The 21,562-nt window shown below is 42.6% G+C and overlaps 2 protein-coding genes across 2 annotated transcripts in view; both read right to left on the reverse strand.

The window, feature by feature from the left end:
- The window catches only part of LOC120045469 (DNA damage-binding protein 1), a 28,181-nt gene extending 14,824 nt beyond the window's left edge, over nt 1-13,357 (reverse strand). The window contains exons 1-10 of the mRNA XM_038990363.1: nt 13,207-13,357; nt 12,045-12,193; nt 11,396-11,512; nt 11,015-11,236; nt 10,577-10,691; nt 10,236-10,333; nt 9,887-10,045; nt 6,497-6,580; nt 5,945-6,164; nt 3,313-3,388 (exon numbers count right to left, since the gene is read on the reverse strand). Of these exons, the coding sequence (XP_038846291.1) occupies nt 3,313-3,388; nt 5,945-6,164; nt 6,497-6,580; nt 9,887-10,045; nt 10,236-10,333; nt 10,577-10,691; nt 11,015-11,236; nt 11,396-11,512; nt 12,045-12,193; nt 13,207-13,267 (1,301 nt within the window). The 5' untranslated portion in view covers nt 13,268-13,357. The remainder of the gene's footprint in view (nt 1-3,312; nt 3,389-5,944; nt 6,165-6,496; nt 6,581-9,886; nt 10,046-10,235; nt 10,334-10,576; nt 10,692-11,014; nt 11,237-11,395; nt 11,513-12,044; nt 12,194-13,206) is intronic.
- A 4,814-nt stretch (nt 13,358-18,171) lies between these two features.
- LOC120052081 (transmembrane protein 138-like) lies at nt 18,172-21,540 on the reverse strand. Its single transcript, XM_038998939.1, has 4 exons — nt 21,413-21,540; nt 21,025-21,196; nt 18,659-18,734; nt 18,172-18,290 (listed from the first exon to the last, which is right to left on the reverse strand). The coding sequence occupies exons 1-4, from the start codon at nt 21,538-21,540 to the stop codon at nt 18,172-18,174; spliced, it is 495 nt and encodes a 164-aa protein (XP_038854867.1).
- Nucleotides 21,541-21,562: the final 22 nt, after the last annotated feature.

Below are 21,562 nucleotides of genomic sequence, written 5' to 3' on the forward strand. Positions count from 1 at the left end.
TCATGCCATTCCAGGGCTTGACATTAACATTTGTTGTCACTTGTCCTTTGGACAAGTAGGACATATTTTTTTTACTTGCTGAAAAGCTGAAGTCACTTATCCCAACAACAAAAAAAGGTCCGGAACACCATTGGCCAAAAGAGTGACTGAAATAAGTGACGTACATAGGAGGGATCTGAAATAATTTTATGCGCTTGCCCATAGACAATGTTATCCTTCCCTAGCAGCCATCCAAAATAACGTAGAAAAAAGGTACAACAAAAAAGTGACTGCAACGCATTTGGCTGGCATGCCACAGGAGGGACGAAAGGAATCATGACATTGATCAAATATATTTAGTGGACTCAAATCTTTTCGAATGGCTTATTCCACTCTGGGGGAGCTGTGGCACGAAAGAGATGTGTATTAGCTTAGGCCCATCTGTGCTGAAGCTCACAGATGGCGCGAGTGACAGTCAAAGTGCATCACTGGCTGTGCGGTCTTGTGCCGAGTTGTAAATCATCAGAGCAACTCTGCTGTCCTCAACTTGATAATTATATTCCCATTTTCCCCCGTATCCTTCTCTCTTATTAGGCCTAAGCTACTATACGTGTTGTAGTAGGTTGCACATTGCTAGAATAATATGGAAAAGGGCATCGGCCAACTACCCATTTCTTTCATTAGCATTCCTCAGCTGTAGCCTAAGTTCTTTTGATTCCTCATTTGATTTCGCCATCTTGGTATTGTTTGCTCAATGTCACTTGTGGCCTAAAATATGTCATTCAAAATAAATTGTGAATGATAATAGCATAGACTCCAACTTTGATAATTATTCCCATTTTAAAAGCTGCAAGCTTTAGGACATTAAGCAGTTCATTAGAATAGCTTAGAAAATACTCAACTTTAATTTGTCTTAATGCTTTTATGTTTTTTCAGTTAGTAAGATTAGGCTTTTGGTCGTTTGGTTCGCAATGGCAAGGAAGGACGCATCAACTGTAAGGTTTGTTCAAATTTCTCATTTGATTTTTACATCTTGCTTTTGTTTCTTCTCTCTCATTATTACCTTTGGCCTCCCATGTTTTTTGGTTATTCAAAAACAGCTTAAAACTTTCTGAGATTGAATCTAACAGAGTCCTAGGCTTTCATTGTTTGATCATGAAATTGAGCATGCATTAAAGTGAAAGATTGGCTTAATAGGCCAAGTCATATTCAAATATATATTATTCTCTTGCTTTGTGTAAATATAACAATTGAAATGGGATCTAGGAAATAGGAATATATGCCATTTTCAACTTGTCCATTTGGAAATCTACATTCTGGTTGTCAGACTATTTTACTTACCCCGGACAAGCAGACAAAACTTAATGTCGAGCCCTGCATTCAACCACTGCCATCACCTCATGTTTCAGCATGGTAATGTACGGCCCCATGTCGCAAGGATCTGTACACAATTCCAGGAAGCTGAAAATGGCCTGCACACTTACCAGACATGTCACCCGTTGAACTTGTTTGGGATGATCTGAATTGACGTGTATGACAGCATGTTCCAGTTCCCGCCAATATCCAGCAACTTCGCACAGCCATTGAGTGGGACAACATTCCACAGGCCACTATCAACAGCCTGATCAACTCTATGCAAATGAGATGTGTTGCACTGCATGAGGCAAATGGTGGTCACACCAGATACTGACACATTTTTAGATCCACGTTGCTACTCTTTTTTTTTTTTAAAGGCATCTGTGACCAACAGATGCATATCTGTATTCCCAGTCATTTCAAATCCATAGATTAGGGCCTAATGAATTTATTTCAATTGACTGATTAACTTATATGAACTGTAACTCAGTAAAATCTTAGAAATTGTTGCATGTAGCATTTATATTTTTGTTTAGTGAAAATAGGCAACATACATTGCAAAAAAGGCTGGCTATCCCAAATGATTGACATGCCTGAAAGCCAATCAGATTGACTTTTCCAACCAATAAGGATGCTTGGACGCAATGCAGGGCAATGCCCTCGACACCTCAAGTTAGCAAGTGTTTAACTGTTCACATGCCGTTTCCTAACTAAGTGTTGTGTGCGTCCATTGCAATAAGTGTAGTATCATTATTATTGCTACACGTGTGTTTGAGTGTGTCTAGCATACTCAATACTGTATTAGCATTGTTTATATTATATGCATGCTATAGCTGCAATATGTTTATATCTGCAATATGTATAGCCTTGTGTTAACATTTACATTTGCATTTTAGTCATTTAGCAGACGCTCTTATCCAGAGCGACTTACAGTAGAGTGCATACATTTTACATACTGAGACAAGGATATCCCTACCGGCCAAACCCTCCCTAACCCGGACGACGCTATGTCAATTGTGCGTCGCCCCACGGACCTCCCGGTTGCGGCCGGCTGCAACAGAGCCTGGGCGCGAACCCAGAGACTCTGGTGGCGCAGCTAGCACTGCGATGCAGTGCCCTAGACCACTGCGCCACCCGGGAGTTAATTGTGTTAATGTTAATTGTGTAGTAGCTAGTACCAGTCTACAGATTCTAGAAGTTCCCAGAATGTTCCAGCTCTTTCTGTGCACCAGCACAGGCGCAGTAGCACTAGCACAGGCGCAGTAGCCCTAAATTAATATCTCAGCCAGGCCAGCTATAAAGCTCCATGGCCTTAGGCCTTCTACCTCTCGGGCCATGTATATTCTTTAATGATGTCTAGATGCTATACAATGGGATTCATTCATGTTTATATTATGCCACAGTTTGCTCATCCGCTTGTTATATTATACATGTAGATTTATCTTAGTATATTCTAATGATTGTATTGTTTCCCCTTTTAGAACCACACAAAAAATATAATAAGAAGAAGAATGGAATCATCTATGCTATGTTTGCGTGTGGTGGTGACCAAGTGTTGAGTATGGGCCTCAACATCATGTTCTGACCAGACAGCACTATAGCGGGCAGATCTTAGTGAATTAGTTTAAGTGTAATAGCAGGTGAGGAGATCCAGCTGGATGTTTTTTCATGGTCCTAGTTTTCACTGAATTTAGTGACCCAACAGTTTCATGCATTTGATCATTTCAACCTTTGTAAACTTGTCTCGTTACAATTGGTGTAAAAATCTATCCATGTCAACAATGTCTGACTCTGAAATTAAATAAATGTTTTATCTGTCTATTCTCCCTTTTGTTATAATAGGTGTCAAATCAATAACTCGTCATATAAACAAGATACTGTGGCATTAGGCAAGGCTTCACCAGACTGAACAGGGAGCGATTGTATTGTGGTCAACCGTGCAGAACCTTTCTATAAGGCCACCACTGGTTATCTCACCTTGTCTGGCCCACGAAAGACAGGACCAGCATATCGTCTGTCTCTCTCCCAGCCTCTGAGCGAAGGGGCCACAAACCTGGGAGGACAACAAAAAATATGGAGGAAAATAAACATCAAGTGTTCCACAGAACTAGAAAACAAGCAGCATTATTAGCTAGGTGGTGTTTCATTAGGGCAAAAACAGAAAATGTTGTTCCGCAACAGAAAACAAGAATGAGCTTCTTATTTGGACTACTATTGGATTAGGTCCAGGTAGTCCATCCCGGTTTTAGTCTGTTTTCTTCCATTTCGGTGCCTAGTGAACAGGACCCTGAACTAGAAAAGGAGTCAACGAGGTAGCTTGATTGATCCGTGCCCACAGTCCTGGTGGGCCACGGCAGTTTCTCAAGGTTTTCATTCTTCATCTGGGCCTCATTGATTAGCCAAGTAAACAATTTGCTTCTCATCAGCGTGTTCATGAGTATGTGGCCGATGTCTGGGACCATAAACATTTTTTTTTAAACGACAATCAAAAACAGCAATAATTAGACAGATGCAAACAATATGGAGAAAATCCCACTGAAGCCCCATTTCCATTGGCACTTTGAAGTCAACCCAGGTTGGGCTGGCCTTGGTGGGTTAGCTCAAATTGCATTTCCACTGCCTTCAGAAATTAGAAATGTCATGTTGCTAGGCAGCCAATATTGCTAGCTAGCAAGATGTTGAAGAATTTAATTCACCCTCACCATGTTGTAACTAACATTATCCCATACACCTGCCAGTGCCAGCCAGACTCAGAGCCATGTATTTAGCTTGCTGAAGTTAGCTAGGTAGCTAAACAGGCTAGCCTCTTAGAATGTAGATCTCTACCTAAATAGACATAACCAAAAGTAACTGCTATTCATGTGTAATTCCATGATTCTGACAAGCCAAAACATGGTATATTTGGACAGATGACATCTGGGATAGTATGAGGAAATTATCAGAAGATAGGAGTTACAAGCACACACAAAATACATGTTTTTGTTTGAAAATATTATTTCATTGACAAGCTATAAGAGAATTATTGATGTATCCCTAAACCTCTCCAAAGTGGCATATACCTGTAAATTAGATCATTCCAATGCGATTACATATTTGCAATTCCTAAAATTGGTATTTGTTCAGTATCATTTTTTTTGACCATATCAACCTCACTCAAACAGTGTGGTGGTGTTATGCGGTATCCAGGGTACATTCAAGTGTCCTTTCAACCCCTCAAGTGTCCGAATGTGGTAATTGCACTGTTTTTGCGCACTGGATGTGCCTAAAAGTTATTGTTTCCTATAAAAACAAAATTTCTACAACACCAACCTCTCTCAAACATTGTGGTGGTGTCGGGGGGATATACAGGGGATATCCAAGGGTTTATCATATTTTTCAAGCGCAAAGATAGTCACTCGGGGGATATTCGATGTTGCCATTTAAGTACTACAACAGATAACATTGGCAATAGGCTACATTTTTTCCTACCAACCTAAGGATTAACGTAGCTATAGCTCAAACACAGACCAAATCGAAGCTTACCCTGTAAGATGATTGCTGTTTGGTGAAAATGTTGTGTAAAATAAAATAAAAAAGTGCGGCTCTGGGCTGGTGATCAATAACAGAAGGTCACATGCAGACAAATAAGACATCCTCATGATCTGTGGAGTCCCAGCTTTCGGTGTGAATCAAAGCATACCGTGTTAATTTTGTTTATGCTTCACAACACTAACCGGAAAGTAGGTAGCAGCCACCTTGAAATCAGGTCATCGGCTCGGTCTGCCCATATATGGTAGTAAATCAGACCAAATATTTTAACAAACAGATCAATAGCCAAGATACTCAGCTTTCCGCAGACACCCTGCCTTTGCAGATAGGGGCTACCGTTCTCATACCAGACTGAATTGAATGAAAAAATATATATGATATGGGGAAGTTACATGTAAGAGGCTAGCTAGCTAGCTAGCTTAATTCCTACCTTGCTTGCCATGGCATTGGCTATTAGCTAGCTAACCAAGCAAACCAGACGGGTTTGATATGATGTAGCTAACGAGCATTCAATACGACCTGGTCAGCAAAAATTCCTGCCATCTCACGTTAGCTAGTAAGTTTCAACTGATTCGCGAGCAAATGAGTTAGCTAGCTAGCATTCTAGGGCTGAGTGTTCTTATAAACGTTTGTGTAGTACAAAAATGTATGAAGGATCCAGCTATTGTGGTAACTCGTGTCATGTCTGACTACTGCAGGACTGCTTGTCCATGGGCAAGCTAACAGCAACAAGCCCAGACAAGCTAGCTGAATGTTGTGTCAGCATCCAGCAGTGATACGCTTGGCGGTTGTAAAGTAATGGTGTCACCATCCTGGATTCTAATTGAGCTGGCACCAGTTGTGAAATTGGGCTGCGCTGGCCTGGGTTTCCCTCCACCCAGCTCGAATTTGAGAATTTCATTTAAGCCAGCTTGAATTTGGCCCTAGTGTATCAGAGGTAGAGGGACTACCATATATTTCTTATACCAATCCAACTCCTTCAGCTCTGTCTAGGGTATAAGGGCTAGGGGTCGATTGGGTATTGGTCCAGAGAGAGCAGCATCCTCCTCTTTTCCGAGGGCCTAGAAGCCCTCCTACTGACCTTTGATTCCTGGCAGGTCGATGCTGGCGTGCTCGTGGATACCAATGCCATTCCGGATGATCCTGAGGGAGCCCTCCTTAAACGCTCCGGAACAGGTGACCAGCTGTCCCTGTCCCTGTCTCTCCAGGTCCACTACACACATGTCCACGATGGGCCCCAGGTTGGTGAAGGTCTCCATCACCGCCACGTACGACCCTGAGTCATTACTGTCCACATTGAGCTGGAAGGGGAGGGGGGACAACTCTAGATAAACAACAAGTGGACTATTGATGTCCACCGCCAAGCACAGAAAAAAATTGTGAGGCATGCTTATCCTTTCTTAAACTCTTAAATTTCAAAGCTGGTTTGATTTGTACCTTTCGATTACTGAGTGATGGCCATCATCCTCTTGGTTGTCAACAAGTGCTATAAAACACTCTAACATACTCAAAAAGCACCTTGTAAAACCAGTTTCCTGGAATTGTTTTCTTCTCATTTGTCTTTGTTAAAATCAACACTTTTCCTGGGGTTACATTCATCGAGGTGTTTTCTATGTGACCAGTCCAACCTTACCTTGACCAACTGGGAGTCGCCCAGTCTGGAACCAACAAACACCACACCGTTGTCTAGGTAGGTCAAGCACTCTGCAATGGACGTCTGCAAGGGAGGAAGGGAGGGTCGCACATAGACATTACTCTTCAGTAGGGTTGTATAAAGGGATGTTTTGTTAACTAGTAAATAGCAGCCTACAGCAAGCAGTGTGTTTAAATCATTTCTAACTTGTTAACAATTTCTGATAGTTAGTTTTTGCAACTATGTGGGTTTTAGCTTGCTTGAGCCTGCTAACTGAGGCTGCTAACTGATTTTAAAACATTTCTGGTAAAGGAGTTGTTTAATCTAACAGCTTAACTAAACTCCGCAACAAAAAAACGTCCTCTCACTGTCAAGTGCGTTTATTGTCAGCAAACTTAACATGTGTAAAAATGTGTATGAACATAAGATTCACCAACGGAGACATAAACTGAACAAGTTCCACAGACATGTGACTAACAGAAATTGAATAATGTCCCTGAACAAAGGGAGGGGTCAAAATCAAAAGTCAGTATCTGGTGTGGCCACCAGCTGCATTAAGTACTGAAGTGCATCTCCTCCTCGAGGACTGCACCAGATTTGCCAGTTCTTGCTGTGAGAAGCCACAGGTGCATGTTCATTGATTGTTTATGGTTCATTGAACAAGCATGGGAAACAGTGTCTAAACCCTTTACAATGAAGATCTGGGAAGCTATTTGGATTTCTACGAATTATCTTCGAAAGACAGGGTCCTGAAAAGGGGTCGCTTCTTTTTTTGCTGAGTTTATTCATCTTTACATGTAATTGTATTTTTTTTTTTTTTTATCTTAACAGGAAAATGCCACGGGCACTATCTGATGTGTGGAGACATTCAACTGCAGCTAATGTAGAAGGAAAAGCTGTGTACATTTGCAAATTCTGTGCCAAATCATGTGTGAAGAATCCAAGAAAGATACAGAATCTGGCCAAGTGCATAAAGTTCCCTCAGTGCTCACAACCTCATACAAAAGTCCCTCCACTTCTATTCGAGATAAAAAAAATAATGAACCACACACCTTATCGATAGCAACAGCTCATGGTCCTCCTGGATTTTGTTTTGACTCAATGGAAGAACGTAGTCAGAGAAATGCTGATGAATGTCTTGCTTGAGCTGTGTATGCAACTGGTTCACCTCTGATGCTCACAGGCAATGTGTATTGGAAGAGATTTCTGAATGTTCTTCGCCCAGAAATGCTTATCTACTCATTTGCTGGATGCAGAGTTCAACTGAGTTCAAGTGATCAAGGTCAAGCAAACCATCTCTGATGGGTGGTCGAATGTTCGTGGGCAAGGAATAATAAACTACATCATGTCCACCCCTCAACCAGTATTCTACAAGAGCATACAAGGGACAACAGACACCTGTCTCTACATTGCAGGTGAGCTGAAGGCAGTCATCAATGACCTTGGACCACAGAAGGTATTTGCACTGGTGACAGACAATGCTGTGAACATGAAGGCTGCTTGGTCTAAAGTGGAGGAGTCCTACCCTCACATCACACCTATTGGCTGTGCTGCTCATGCATTGAATCTGCTCCTCAAGGACATCATGGCACTGAAAACAATGGATACAGTCTACAAGAGAGCCAAGGAAATGGTTAGGTATGTGAAGGGTAACCAAGTTATAGCAGCAATCTACCTCACCAAGCAAAGTGAGAAGAATAAGAGCACCACATTGAAACTGCCCAGCAACACCCGCTGGGGTGGTGTTGTCATCATGTTTGACAGTCTCCTGAAAGGGAAGGAAATGACCATATCACAAATGACCAAGAAATGACCATATCAGTCTGCCAATATGGACATCCCCATCAAGAGGATCCTCCTGGATTATGTATTTTGGGAGAGAGTGATAAGCAGCCTGAAACCTATAGCAGTAGCCACTGCACGGATTGAGGGAGACAATGCCATCCTGTCTGATGATCAGACTGCTTGCAGATGTAAGAGAAGAAATCTGTACTGCCCTGCCCACTTCACTGTTGCTCCAAGCAGAGGAAACTGCAGTTCTGAAATGCATCAAAAAGCACGAAGACCTCTGCCTGAAGCCCATACACGCCGCAGCGTACATGTTGGACCCCAAGTATGCTGGCAAGAGAATCCTGTCTGGTGCAGAGATCAACAAGGCCTATGGTGTCATCACTACCGTGTCTCACCACCTTGGCCTGGATGAGGGCAAGGTTCTTGGCAGCCTGGCGAAGTACACTTCCAAACAAGGGCTTTGGGATGGAGATGCAATATGGCAGTCGTGCCAACATATCCCATCAGCCACCTGGTGGAAGGGACTTTGTGGATCTGAGGCTCTTTCCCTTGTTGCCTCCATCATCCTCCAAATCCCACCAACATCAGCCGCCTCAGAGCGCAACTGGTCCTTGTTTGGGAACACACACACCAAAGCACGCAACATGCTGACCAATACAAGTGTTGAAAAATGTGAGGCTTTTTGAGCCTGACAACGAGCCATCCTCAACAAGGTTGGAAAGTGACAGTGAAGATGAGGCCTCAGAGTCTGATGTTCAAGAGGAGGACATTGAGGAGGTCCAGAGAGAAGACATGGAAGCCTGAGAGGAAGACACCCAAAGCTTTAGTTTCTAGACTATAATTTTACAGATGTTGAAAACGTTTTTTGGGTGATGCGATGGATCATTGGGAATCATTCAATATTCCCTTCTTTTGTTGTTCAGTGATATCATCCCATGTGAAAAGTCAACTCATTTAATTAAGTTAAATTCGGAACTAAATGGTTTTGTTTATATTGGAAGGATTTAATCATTTGCAATCATGTCTACTTATGATAAGGTAAAAGGTTTATGTTTCTGTCTCCATATGATATGGTAAATATATCCAAAGCAAAAAACATCTACACTTAAATGGTATTAATATTAATTTATATATATTTCCGTTAATTCCCATGGAAAGTTTCCACCTCTGAATATTCCCCAAAATGTGCAACACTACTCTTCAGCCCATCTCATATTATCAACTTACAAAAAGGGCCTGGTGTACACTCACATATTTTTTACAATACACAACTGAAGGATCATTCTGCCATTGAGACTCAGTTGTGTAATGTGAATGTCAAATAGGCAAGAAGCAGAGAAAAAGGAAAGAGAGTTCAAAAGGGACATCATTGAAAGCAAGATGAGACGACTGAGCCAGATAAAGAAGAAGAGATCAGAGGGAGACAGAAAAAGCAAGAGACATCAGAGAGAGCAAGAGAGAAGGCTTTCGATGGAGAGAAGAACAAAAGACATAAGTTGAGATGAAATGAGACCACACAAAAGAGAAAACAACCAGAAACACAGAGGGAGAGAGATCACAAGAAAGAGAGGGAGACAGCAGGCCTACTACAACACATACCTCTCCGAGCAGCTCGACGCGGAGGTCCTTGAGCACCACGGCCCCGTCCATCAGCTCCTCTTTCTCCAGCAGCAGCATAAACAGGCGGCCCTCCATGTCCCCCAGCAGGTAGCGCGAGCCGTTGGGGTCCACGCGGTTGTGACATACGATGGTGCTTTGCTGTTGGGGGGGGGGGGGGGGGGGGGGCAGAGGTGGTGTATGAGGGTAGTGTCCCTCTGTTCTATGTAAAGAGCTCTGAGCATCTGGAGAAGTGCAGCCCTCTATATCCAATTCATCATTGCTATCAAGCTGCAAGACGCTGGAAAAGAGTTGAAAGCCTCTGCATTGTGTTGATTTACGTTGATCTTACCTTGATGGTGGGAGGCGCAATGGCCAAGTATTTATCCCCGTTGTGGTAGGTGATGGATTCTTGTCCAATGATTATAGCGCCTCCAAATGGTTCTGGGACTGAAATAGACAAATACATAAACCACCACGTAAATCAACCAACAAGGGAATCACATTCAAATACGCTATAAGAAGAAGTAGAAAAAGCAGAAGAGGACCCTTGGGCGCTGCAGTTCCAGTGGAAATTATCTCTAAACACTAATCTAAGAGTTATGAACATCAGAATAAAGTAAATCTCATGAGCATTGGACCAGGGCCCCGACGATCATTGTCTAACCCTGCCTGGATATCCTCTCTCCTCACCTGGGATGACCATAGAAGCCTCAGCCTCCACGTTCTCCTGTTTCCACGGCCCCTTGTTGAACTCCTTCTCCCTCAGCGACACCTCATAGGTCTTCACATGCCGTCCCTGAGGGTCCTACAGCACACAAACACACAGAAACAAAATCAGACTGACACACTCGCAGATATTCATGCAACATTTCTGTTAACTAAAGCACACATTCCCCCTTTCACCGGGCATGCACTACTGTCTCATATACACATCCCCTCTGACTCCCCAATATTCTTTCAAACAGCATCATATTCCTACTCTTGCATTCTCTCAACTCCTCCCCAACCATCCCCTCAAAACACACCCATTTAAATGCATAGACACAACCACTCCAACATTGTAACCCTTTCATCCACCACTTCCTACCCGTCCCTCCCCCACCCTATTTTACCTGCACCCCTCCCTACCTGATAGATGAAGCAGACTGTGGGCGCCTGACAGCCGTACAGGAAGTGGACGTCGATGACCTGCAGCTCCTCCAGGCGGATGTTGAAGGCCTTGAGTTCTCGGTTCTCCCGGTCCAACGGAATCACCTTGAATAGGCCGTCGTACAGCCGCAGGCCGATCATGCGGCACTCAGGGTCTACAATGCCAATGATGCCTGTCTCCGAGGGACGCCCGATGCGGTCCTATGCAAAAATAAATAAGTTGGTCAAGTAAGAGGCGTTTCACGGCATCCTATTGTTTCAGTCTGCAGAGTATTCCTTTTGTAGTTTTGCAGAACATATACCTTGATCTCCATCAACAGCTCAAAGACACTGGCTATGCGCATATTTTGTTTTTTCTACCTGCACGTTGCCGTGGGCGCGGGTGATGATGTCGATGCTCTCGCCGTTCTGTTTGTACTCCAAGATGCAAGCGTTGTATTTGGCCGTGAGAATGAACAGCAGATCCTTGCTTTCGCCCTGCAGTCAAAACAGACAAAAAGTTCTTCTCCATTGAAGCCAGTGAAAACATACGTCCGACGTTCAATTTCGGCAGAAGTATACAACTTGTATGGCAGTTAAAGAAAGAAATCTGGGTCTTGTTAAGAGGGGCACACCGTAGTGGAACCTTTTGCAACGTAAAACATAATTCTGTGTTCTTATTGAGATCACGAGTGGCGCAGCGGTCTAAGACACTGCATCTCAGTGCTTGAGGCTTCACTACAGACACTATGGTTAAAATCCAGGCTGTATCACAACCGGCCATGATTGGGAGTCCCATAGGGCGGCGCACAATTGGCCCAGCGTCGTCTGGGTTTGGCCGGTGTAGGCCGTCATTGTAAATAAGAATTTCTTCTTAACTGACTTGCCTAGTTAAATAAAGGTTAAATAAAATATATAAATAAAAGTTCATGCAGTACCTCCTTGTTTCAAAATGTTTTCTCTCTACTGAATATGACCCAGCTTTGAAATTACTAACATGCACGCACAAACATACAGGTAGTAGACTCACCTTTGGCCTGAAGAGCTCCATGACAGCAATCTTGCCGTACATGCCCACCTCTTTGACGGGCCGGAGCCCTTCCGCTGTGACCACATAGATCTCCAGGCGTGTGTTTTTGGCTATGAGCAGATTCAGGTCCTCGGCAGAAGTAAAGTGGCCTGGGGAAGAGAGGGTGGTCTAGTCAGTCGGACTAACTTTTTCTAAGAGCTAAATTAGTAGTTATTGGAGTGCCTTCCAGCTTTCTGTATGACTAGCAGATATACATTTTTCATTTAACTAGGCAAGTCTACGCAATATTTTTATTTATTTCCCAATCTCCTTCCTGTATATTGAAAATGCTAATTTCTGGAATTCAAGTATTTGTTTTTCTATGTACTAGCAATACAACTGGCATACTTTTCTAGCTAAGCAGATAATTTTTACTCAAAATATGCACTAAGGTGACAACACTGCATAGACAGTGTGATTTTAAAATTAATAATATGGGATTTGTTAGTCAGTGTCAGAATGCCTTAAATTAAGTTATTTTTAATCACACGTGATTTTAACCTAAAAAGTAATACATTGAATAGTTTGCTAGCTGACGCCAACATATTTGCAATCAAAGAAATGCAGGCAGTTAAAGGCTAAGTAAATGTCCTTACATTCGTAACTATGCAGACTGTCCATGACTATAACATTATACATTTGCCAATTTATTATTTAGGTGGACATATTGACTGGCACTGCAGTGGGCTGCCTGCTACCTGTGTAATTTAGCAACACTGAAGCTCCAAACCTGTCTGAGATTCTTGGCCAAATGATAAACAAGAAGGTAATAGTAATCCAAACAAATTGACATCAGACAACTGAAGATAGCTAGCATTAGCTTCAAAACATCCTGGCTGCGCAGGAGCACACACTGGCTCGTGCCATTTTGTGTTCACTTGATTGACAATTGATTGCTAGCTATATAATATCAGTCGAGCGAAACCACATGTCCCATACTGTGCATGGTTAATAAACATTGAACAAAGCCTTTATCAATGGACTTGATCAACTTGCTGGCGAAACAATTTCAAGGGGCCTGCAGGTGCCTGTAGCTTGGCTTCTCGCGCGGGAGCTTAACATGCTAGTGGATGAGGTCACTACGACATGTTGGTGCGCGAGCTAACAAGAATAACATAATTACCAGTGATGCAGGCATTGACTGCCGTCGGTTTCTGCGCTGTTACCACGTAATTATAAGACATGGCGTTCAAATACAGAATAAGAACACCAGCGAAATCGTATCAGTTCTTCTCAAGTGTTGAAACCATGGATATAAATAATTAAAAAAACAAGCGGAAGTGGATTGCTAAAAACTAGATATATTTACTTTCACAGCGCCCCATGTGGCTCGAAAGTCGATTTGTCGTTGTTGGTGCATGTCATTTTATAATATGGTGCATTGTCCATCTGCATTGGACAGAAGAGGAGATTGTCATAATTTATATTATTTGGCTTACCCCTCTGTAATAGGACGTTTTTTCACATGAAATACTGTGTGTTGCAATGCTTTGCTCATCAGTGTTTTAAATTGTCAACCTCAGCAGCAGAAAGCCAAGTTACTGATGAAGAGGACTAGAGATCTTTCAGAGCCATGGCATTGTTGCTCACGGTTGATCAAGCAAAATGCCCTTGTAAGAGACACTTAATCTACTTACTGTATCAATCAAAATCGATAATGGTCAAAATGGCAGGCATTCTAGTACTGTGTGTGTGCACATGCATGCGTTTACATTTTTAAAAAATTATTTCACCTTTATTTAACGAGGTAGGCTAGTTGAGAACAAGTTCTCATTTGCAACTGCGACCTGGCCAAGATAAAGCATAGCAATTCGACACATACAACAACAGAGTTACACATGGAATAAACAAAACATACAGTCAATAATACAGTAGAACAAAATAAAACAAAAAGTCTATATACAGTGAGTGCAAATGAGGTAAGTTAAGGCAATAAATAGACCATGGTGGCGAAGTAAATACAATATAGCAATTAAACACTGGAATGGTAGATGTGCAGAAGATGAATGTGCAAGTAGAGATACTGGGGTGCAAAGGAGCAAGATAAATAAATAAATACAGTATGGGGATGAGGTAGGTAGATAGATGGGCTGTTTACAGATGGTCTATGTAGAGGTGCAGTGATCTGTGAGCTGCTCTGACAGCTGGTGCTTAAAGCTAGTGAGGGAGATATGAGCCTCCAGCTTCAGAGATTTTTGCAGTTCGTTCCAGTCATTGGCAGCAGAGAACTGGAAGGAGACCAAAGGAGGAATTGGCTTTGGGGGTGACCAGTGAGATATACCTGCTGGAGCGAGTGCTACAAGTGGGTGCTGCTATGGTGACCAGTGAGCTGAGATAAGGCGGGGCTTTACCTAGCAGAGACTTGTAGATAACCTGGAGCCAGTGGGTTTGGCGACGAGTATGAAGCGAGGGCCAACCAACGAGAGCGTACAGGTCGCAATGGTGGGTAGTGTATGGGGCTTTGGTGACAAAACGGATGGCACTGTGATAGACTGCATCCAATTTGTTGAGTAGAGTGTTGGAAGCTATTTTATAGATGACATCACCGAAGTCGAGGACCGGTAGAATGGTCAGTTTTACGAGGGTATATTTGGCAGCATGAGTGAAGGATGCTTTGTTTTGCGAAATAGGAAGCCGATTCTAGATTTAATTTTGGATTGGAGATGCTTGATGTGAGTCTGGAAGGAGAGTTTACAGTCTAACCAGACACCCAGGTATTTGTAGTTGTCCACGTATTCTAAGTCAGAGCCGTCCAGAGTAGTGATGCTGGACGGGCGAGCAGGTGCGGGCAGTGATCGATTGAATAGCATGCATTTAGTTTTACTTGCGTTTAAGAGGAGTTGGAGGCCACAGAAGGAGAGTTGTATGGCATTGAAGCTCGCCTGGAGGTTAGTTAACACAGTGTCCAAAGAGGGGCCAGAAGTATACAGAATGGTGTCGTCTGCGTAGAGGTGGATCAGAGAATCACCAGCAGCAAGAGCAACATCATTGATGTATAGAGAGAAGAGAGTCGGCCCGAGAATTGAACACTGTGGCACACCCATAGAGACTGCCAGAGGTCCGGACAACAGGCCCTCCGATTTGACACACTGAACTCTATCAGAGAAGTAGTTGGTAAACCAGGCGAGGCAATCATTTGAGAAACCAAGGTTGTCGAATCTGCCAATAAGAATGTGGTGATCGACAGAGTCGAAAGCATTGGCCAGGTCGATGAATACGGCTGCACAGTAATGTCTCTTATCGATGGCGGTTATGATATCGTTTAGGACCTTGAGCGTGGCTGAGGTGCACCCATGACCAACTCTGAAACCAGATTGCATAGCAGAGAAGGTATGGTGGGATTCGAAATGGTCGGTAATCTGTTTGTTAACTTGGCTTTCGAAGACCTTAGAAAGACAGGGTAGTATAGATATAGGTCTGTATCAGTTTGGTTCTAGAGTGTCACCCCCTTTGAAGAGGGGGACGACCGCGGCAGCGTTCCAATCTTTGGGAATCTCAGACGATACGAAAGAGAGGTTGAACAGGCTAGTAATAGGGGTTGCAACAATGGCGGCAGATAATTTTAGAAAGAGAGGGTCCAGATTGTCTAGCCCGGCTGATTTGTATGGGTCCAGATTTTGCAGCTCTTTCAGAACATCAGCTATCTGGATTTGGGTGAAGGAGAAATGGTGGGGGCATTGGCGGGTTGCTGTGGAGGGTGCCGTGCAGTTGACTGGGGTAGGGGTAGCTAGGTGGAAAGCATGGCCAGCCGTAGAGAAATGCTTATTGAAATTCTCAATTATAGTGGATTTATTGGTGGTAACAGTGTTTCCTAGCCTCAAAGCAGTGGGCAGCTGGGAGGAGGTGCTCTTATTCTCCATGGACTTTAGTGTCCCAGAACCTTTTTGAGTTAGTACTACAGGATGCAAATTTCTGTTTGAAAAAGCTAGCCTTAGCTTTTCTAACTGCCTGTGTATATTTGTTCTTAATTTCCCTGAAAAGTTGCATATCACGGGGGCTATTCGATGCTAATGCAGAACGCCACAGGATGTTTTTGTGCTGGTCAAGGGCAGACAGGTCTGGAGTGAACCAAGGACTATATCTATTCCTAGTTCAATTTTTTTTGAGTGGGGCATGCTTATTTAAGATGGTGAGGAAGGCACTTTTAAATAATAACCAGGCATGCTCTACTGACGGAATGAGGTCAATGTCATTCCAGGATACCCCGGCCAGGTTGATTAGAAAGGCCTGCTCGCAGAAGTGTTTTAGGGAGCGTTTGACAGTGATGAGGGGTGGTCGTTTGGTCGCAGACCCATTACAGATTCAGGCAATGAGGCAGTGATCGCTGAGATCTTGAATGAAAACAGCAGAGGTGTATTTGCAGGGCGAGTTAGTTAGGATGACATCTATGAGGGTGCCTGTGTTTACGGATTTGGGGTTGTACCTGGTAAGTTCATTGATAATTTGTATGAGATTGAGGGCATCAAGCTTAGATTGTAGGATGGTACGGGTGTTAAGCATGTCCCAGTTTAGGTCACCTAGTAGCACGAGCTCAGAAGATAGATGGGGGGCAATCAATTCACATATGGTATCGAGGGCACAGCTGGGGGCAGAGGGAGGTCTATTGCAAGCGGCAACAGTGAGAGACTTGTTTCTGGAAAGGTGAATTTTTAGAAGTAGAAGCTCGAATTGTTTGGGTACAGACTTGGATAGTAATACAGAACTCTGCAGAGTATCTTTGCAGTAGATTGCAACACCGCCCCCTTTGGCAGTTCTATCTTGGTGGAAAATGTTATAGTAAGGGAGTATGGGAAGAGCGGGGAGGGGACCACAAGTAGACTAGAGCCATTGGCCTCATGCGGGAAAGCATGCTGACGCGAGAGAGGGAATGCCCACTTACACAGACAGGAACCTTTACTATTTTTTCCAATTGTAAAGTGCTTGAGTAAGACATCTTGGTTTATCCACCATCCTTGCTGACACCTTCATAAACACAGGGCTTGCAGTGACATCACTGCTGTCAAAAACACTGGCTTGTGGGCTGTAGGCTAAAGACTCAATCCCTGATTAATCCCAGGTATAAAAATAGATCCCTGTCTGTGGCTCCATGAAAGCAAGCATGTGTATGGTGTATTGTTGTGTATATTTACTGTCGAGCACTATTTATGGGGTGGGTTAGGAGAGATGTTTTTTCTTCGGTAATATATAGACTCTGACGTAGGTCTTTAGTCCCCTATTCTGATAAATACTGTATCTGCACAGCATACATTCTGTTCACCCAAATTGTTTTTGGAGATTTTGCATGTGACTGTCTAACGGTTTGTCTTTTTCCATGTGTAAATCCAGTGTGTTTAGGTCAATGCAATGACTGCATAGGGTCATAACAAAAAGGTAATCTCATTCACAATGCCGAGAGCTTGTGACGTAAATTGATGTGTCACATAAATGTGTGCTTATGCTGAGTGCATGTGATATAGGATTAACATTGGAAGTATTTACTGAAAGGGATACTGAGCACAGACAGTGTGTATCAGTGTATGCACTGTCTGGGTTTTGTTTAATACATTTGTACAAAAAGCAGGAAAAAAGTAAGCATTTTAAACACATAAAACATTGTTTTTCTTTCCAGTCATCTTCACACAAAAAATCTGGCACACAAACTCTCAAATCATCCTACAAAACAACAAAGATAATAATTAAATTGATAGCTAAATGACACAGACAAATGCAGTCACAAGGTTACACAGTGTGAAAAGAAATATATACAACTTGTTGTCAATGTCACATCAAACTATGAGTTCTCAAATTTTAGCATCACAGTCATCTTGGTATAACATTCTGTCCATTAATCAAGGCCCTAAACCAGTTTGCCTCTTACAGTACATCTGGCTTGCCCTGCAAAGTGACTTGCTGTATCCAAGCAGAATCTCATTTTTCACCCTTCTTGTTAAAGTTTACCCATGTCTTCCCTCCATATAAGCCCATGCCTGTGCACTGTAGCGTCTATTTCAGCTCTGCACGTAGCAGTGTCTCTCTGTGTCCAGGGGTAATGGAGGGGCCAATTTTGGATCTGTCCATTCCAGTTTAATCTCCACACACTGCTCTTTGCTCACTGGCGGGCCCTGGCATTGGCAAAGGCGTCTCTGAGCCAAGGCGAGTCTTCATAGAGCCGAGGGTCACCCAGGTACTCTGTGGTGCGCTTGTAGAAGTAGTAGTACAACACGGACGCTGCACACAAACACACATCACCAATGAAAGACTGAAGTAATTTGGTTTTGAAACAGAAAAGACAACTATAAATCCTCTTAACCAATTAGTAGATAAAGGGAATGAAAATCAGATCCATACGGCCCCTCAAGGGTCAACTTGGTACCTACCTACTACGCTATACAAATAAAGCGTGTGAGAGCTGTGTGTGTGTTGGTGCATGTGTGTATGACTGATGTAGTACTACACACCTTCAAAAAGTATTTACCATGTAGCACTGATCTCTACCTTATTTGATTTAATGAAGGCATTCAAGATGGATTGCGTTTCAGGCCTAAAAGGTTTCCTAAAATGTGTTTCAGTAAGTGTGTGACAAAAGACAGCCTCACCTATTCTTTGGAAGACAAAAAGCACTTGGAGACCATCAGTCCACACATAGCGGTTTGATTTTAGCCAGCGTAGATTCTGCAGAGATAGACACAACCCAATGCATCATTCAGTTTGAGGGATAGCATTCTTTCACTAAAACATATAATAAACCATAAATTGATAGTAAATGATAATACACATGTAATAAACAATTCTGAGTCCTACAGAAAACTTGAAATTCCATATCCACAAAGTAAAATATCTCTCACACATATCAGGTTAGTGGCAAATGTAATTTCCCCCTGTGGATTAATAAAGTATACTCTCATCTTATTTGTGGCTAGGAGTGAATCCACTTATGACAAAAGCTCAGTCATAGTTGGTTGTCAGGGAGTTTCCTGAACATCACAGCTCAGGCTAAATCCCCCAATTGCCTGTAAGAAAGATCAGTTCCTCTACAGTACTTCTCTCAAACCTCAAATTCACTGAATGTTGATCGCCAGGCTATGAACAGATCCTATACCTTCCCACACGTGCACATTTCTATAATAACTAGAAATCAGAACTATCCCCATGAAAATAGGCAAGACACACACTCACACACACAGGCTTCACACATTTATGCGCACATGCAGTATATACATGGACCTGCATGTGTCAGAAAGTGTGTAAGCTACATTATCTCTCTCACTCACACACACACACAAAGGAAGGTCGTCAAGGACTCTAGTCAACTGAGCCACGGACTGTTCACTCTGTTACCACCTGGCAACCAGTATCGGAGCATCGGGTCTCAGAACAACAGGCAGCTACTACCACCAGGCCATCAGACTGCTGAACAGCTAAACCCAGCTGTCTACCTGCACCTTAGAGACTATTTTCACCTCAGAGATGATCTGCACTTTAGAGATTATTTGCACTGACTACCCACACATCCAACCATTGCACAAAAACATACACATTCATAAACACACACACACCCACACAAACGTCACGTTTTTACATTTGAGTCACTTAGCAGACGCTCATATCCAGAGTAACTTACAGTTAGTGATGGTGGGACAACCACATATGGTGGGATAATCACATATCTCAGTCATAGTAAATACATTTGTCCTCAATAAAGTAGCTAATCACAAAGTCGGTGCTAGTAGGGGGGGAAAAGTAAAGTACGAGTGTTACACACACACACACAGTCAACGCTGCAGTTCTATTAAATACTATTTATTCCACTGCTAGACCAAGTCCCTCACTGCCCACTTTATATTTGTAAATGCAGAGTAATAATGGACTGTTTTTACAATCTAATTTCCCCCCAACATCGGACACCCCTTAACTTCAGACACTCTCTAGCGGTTGGAGGATTAAATCACCTTGAGCTCAACATTTAAATGGACTGGAAAATAACAGTACGTTTTGCGACTAAGACATCCTTCTAGCTAGCTGACTACTGATTTTCATTGCAGTTTATGTAAGTTAAGTTTTGAGAGTTTTCAACAAAAAAAAAAAAAAAAAAAAAAAAAATTATATATATATATATATATATATATATATATATATATACACACACACACACACACACACACATTTTGTGGGACACTGTATATTGTAAAATTCTACTGCACGACACACCACACATCATTTAATATTCAACTTTTTACCAAAATTATTCATACTCATTTATATGTTATTATTAAACATAAGATTTATCTGTAAAATAAATAATGAGACATTATTTGGTTACAACACTGAAGAAGATGTTGATGAAGAACCATTTTTAAGAGTTTACAGGAGGGTGCACTGGGCTACGGAATGATAAGTTGACAGGCAAGTCATTTTTTTTTACTGGAAGGCTAGCCAACTATCTAGTAAACACCTCGGATATGAGGTTGGTGTCTCTTTTTGAACAAAATTAAAACGGATACATCTTGTAATTAAACAAAATAGTAAGGTGGACAATAACTGGGGACCATATGCTGATAATACGGGACATATTTTTTTTGCTAAACCGCTTATCAAAAAGCTGATAGTAGCAGTATTTCCACTGAAATGTCAAACATGCTAATTGCTAACCTGTTAGCTAACATTTTTACGACACCAATAATCACAAAAGATTGATGGCTTGATCACAAGATAACACTGTTGAAGGTAATATATTTCTTTAACTCTGTTGAATATGCCAATAATACGTGGTGTTACGCTATGCATACTACCTCTTGTTATTTTGACTTGACTCTTTTGGTTGTTGATATTGACTAATGTACTGCATTGTTGAGGGAGCTAGCACATAAGCATTTTGCTGCACCTTTCATACCTGCTGTAAACTGTGCATGTGACTAATAAACTTAGATTTTAATTGACACACATACATACACACACAGCGTACCATGATCCATGAGTGTAGGGAGATGCTGAGTGTCAGGTAGAGGGCAGAGAACAGCAGCAGGGCCCTGAAGCGCTCCAGCAGCAAGGACACCAGGCCCACCTGGAACACGTAGGTGTTGAACAGCATCAGCAGAATGATGATCAGGTTAAACAGGATGGCTATGTCCTGGATACTGAGAGAGAGAGAGAGAAGCTTCCATTTAGTTACAGTTACGTTAAACGAATAAAGACACATAATTGGATACACACACACACACACTGTGAAGAGGGACCAGAGTTGAGAAACACTGCTTTTTACATTGTGTCAATCCCCTTTTTCTCCCACCCTTAAATAATTAATTTACATCAGAGTCAACCCCCCGGCTCTCCCATCCTTCCCCGCGTCTTACATGAAGAGCACCAGCTGGACGACGGGCGCTGCCCTCAGCAGCTCGCTGAAGGAGTTGACGAACAGGTCAAAGGTCAACAGGCTCAGCTGGATCAGCAGCACCAGGGAGTAGTTGTTGGTCTGCAGCATCTCCGGGCCGAAGGCTGGGCGC

Source organism: Salvelinus namaycush, chromosome 1 (assembly GCF_016432855.1).
Source record: "Salvelinus namaycush isolate Seneca chromosome 1, SaNama_1.0, whole genome shotgun sequence".
Taxonomy (NCBI): Eukaryota; Metazoa; Chordata; class Actinopteri; order Salmoniformes; family Salmonidae; genus Salvelinus; species Salvelinus namaycush.

What these genes read in the sequence shown, in the direction of transcription:
- LOC120052081 (XM_038998939.1), bottom strand. Translation starts at nt 21,540, where the DNA reads ATGCTGCAGACCAACAACTACTCCCTGGTGCTGCTGATCCAGCTGAGC. An exon ending in CCCTACACTCATGGATCATG is followed by an intron (nt 18,735 to 21,024) that starts GTACGCTGTGTG and finishes CTATCTCTGCAG; the next exon opens with AATCTACGCTGGCTAAAATC. An exon ending in TTTTGTCTTCCAAAGAATAG is followed by an intron (nt 18,291 to 18,658) that starts GTGAGGCTGTCT and finishes GTTTGTGTGCAG; the next exon opens with CGTCCGTGTTGTACTACTAC.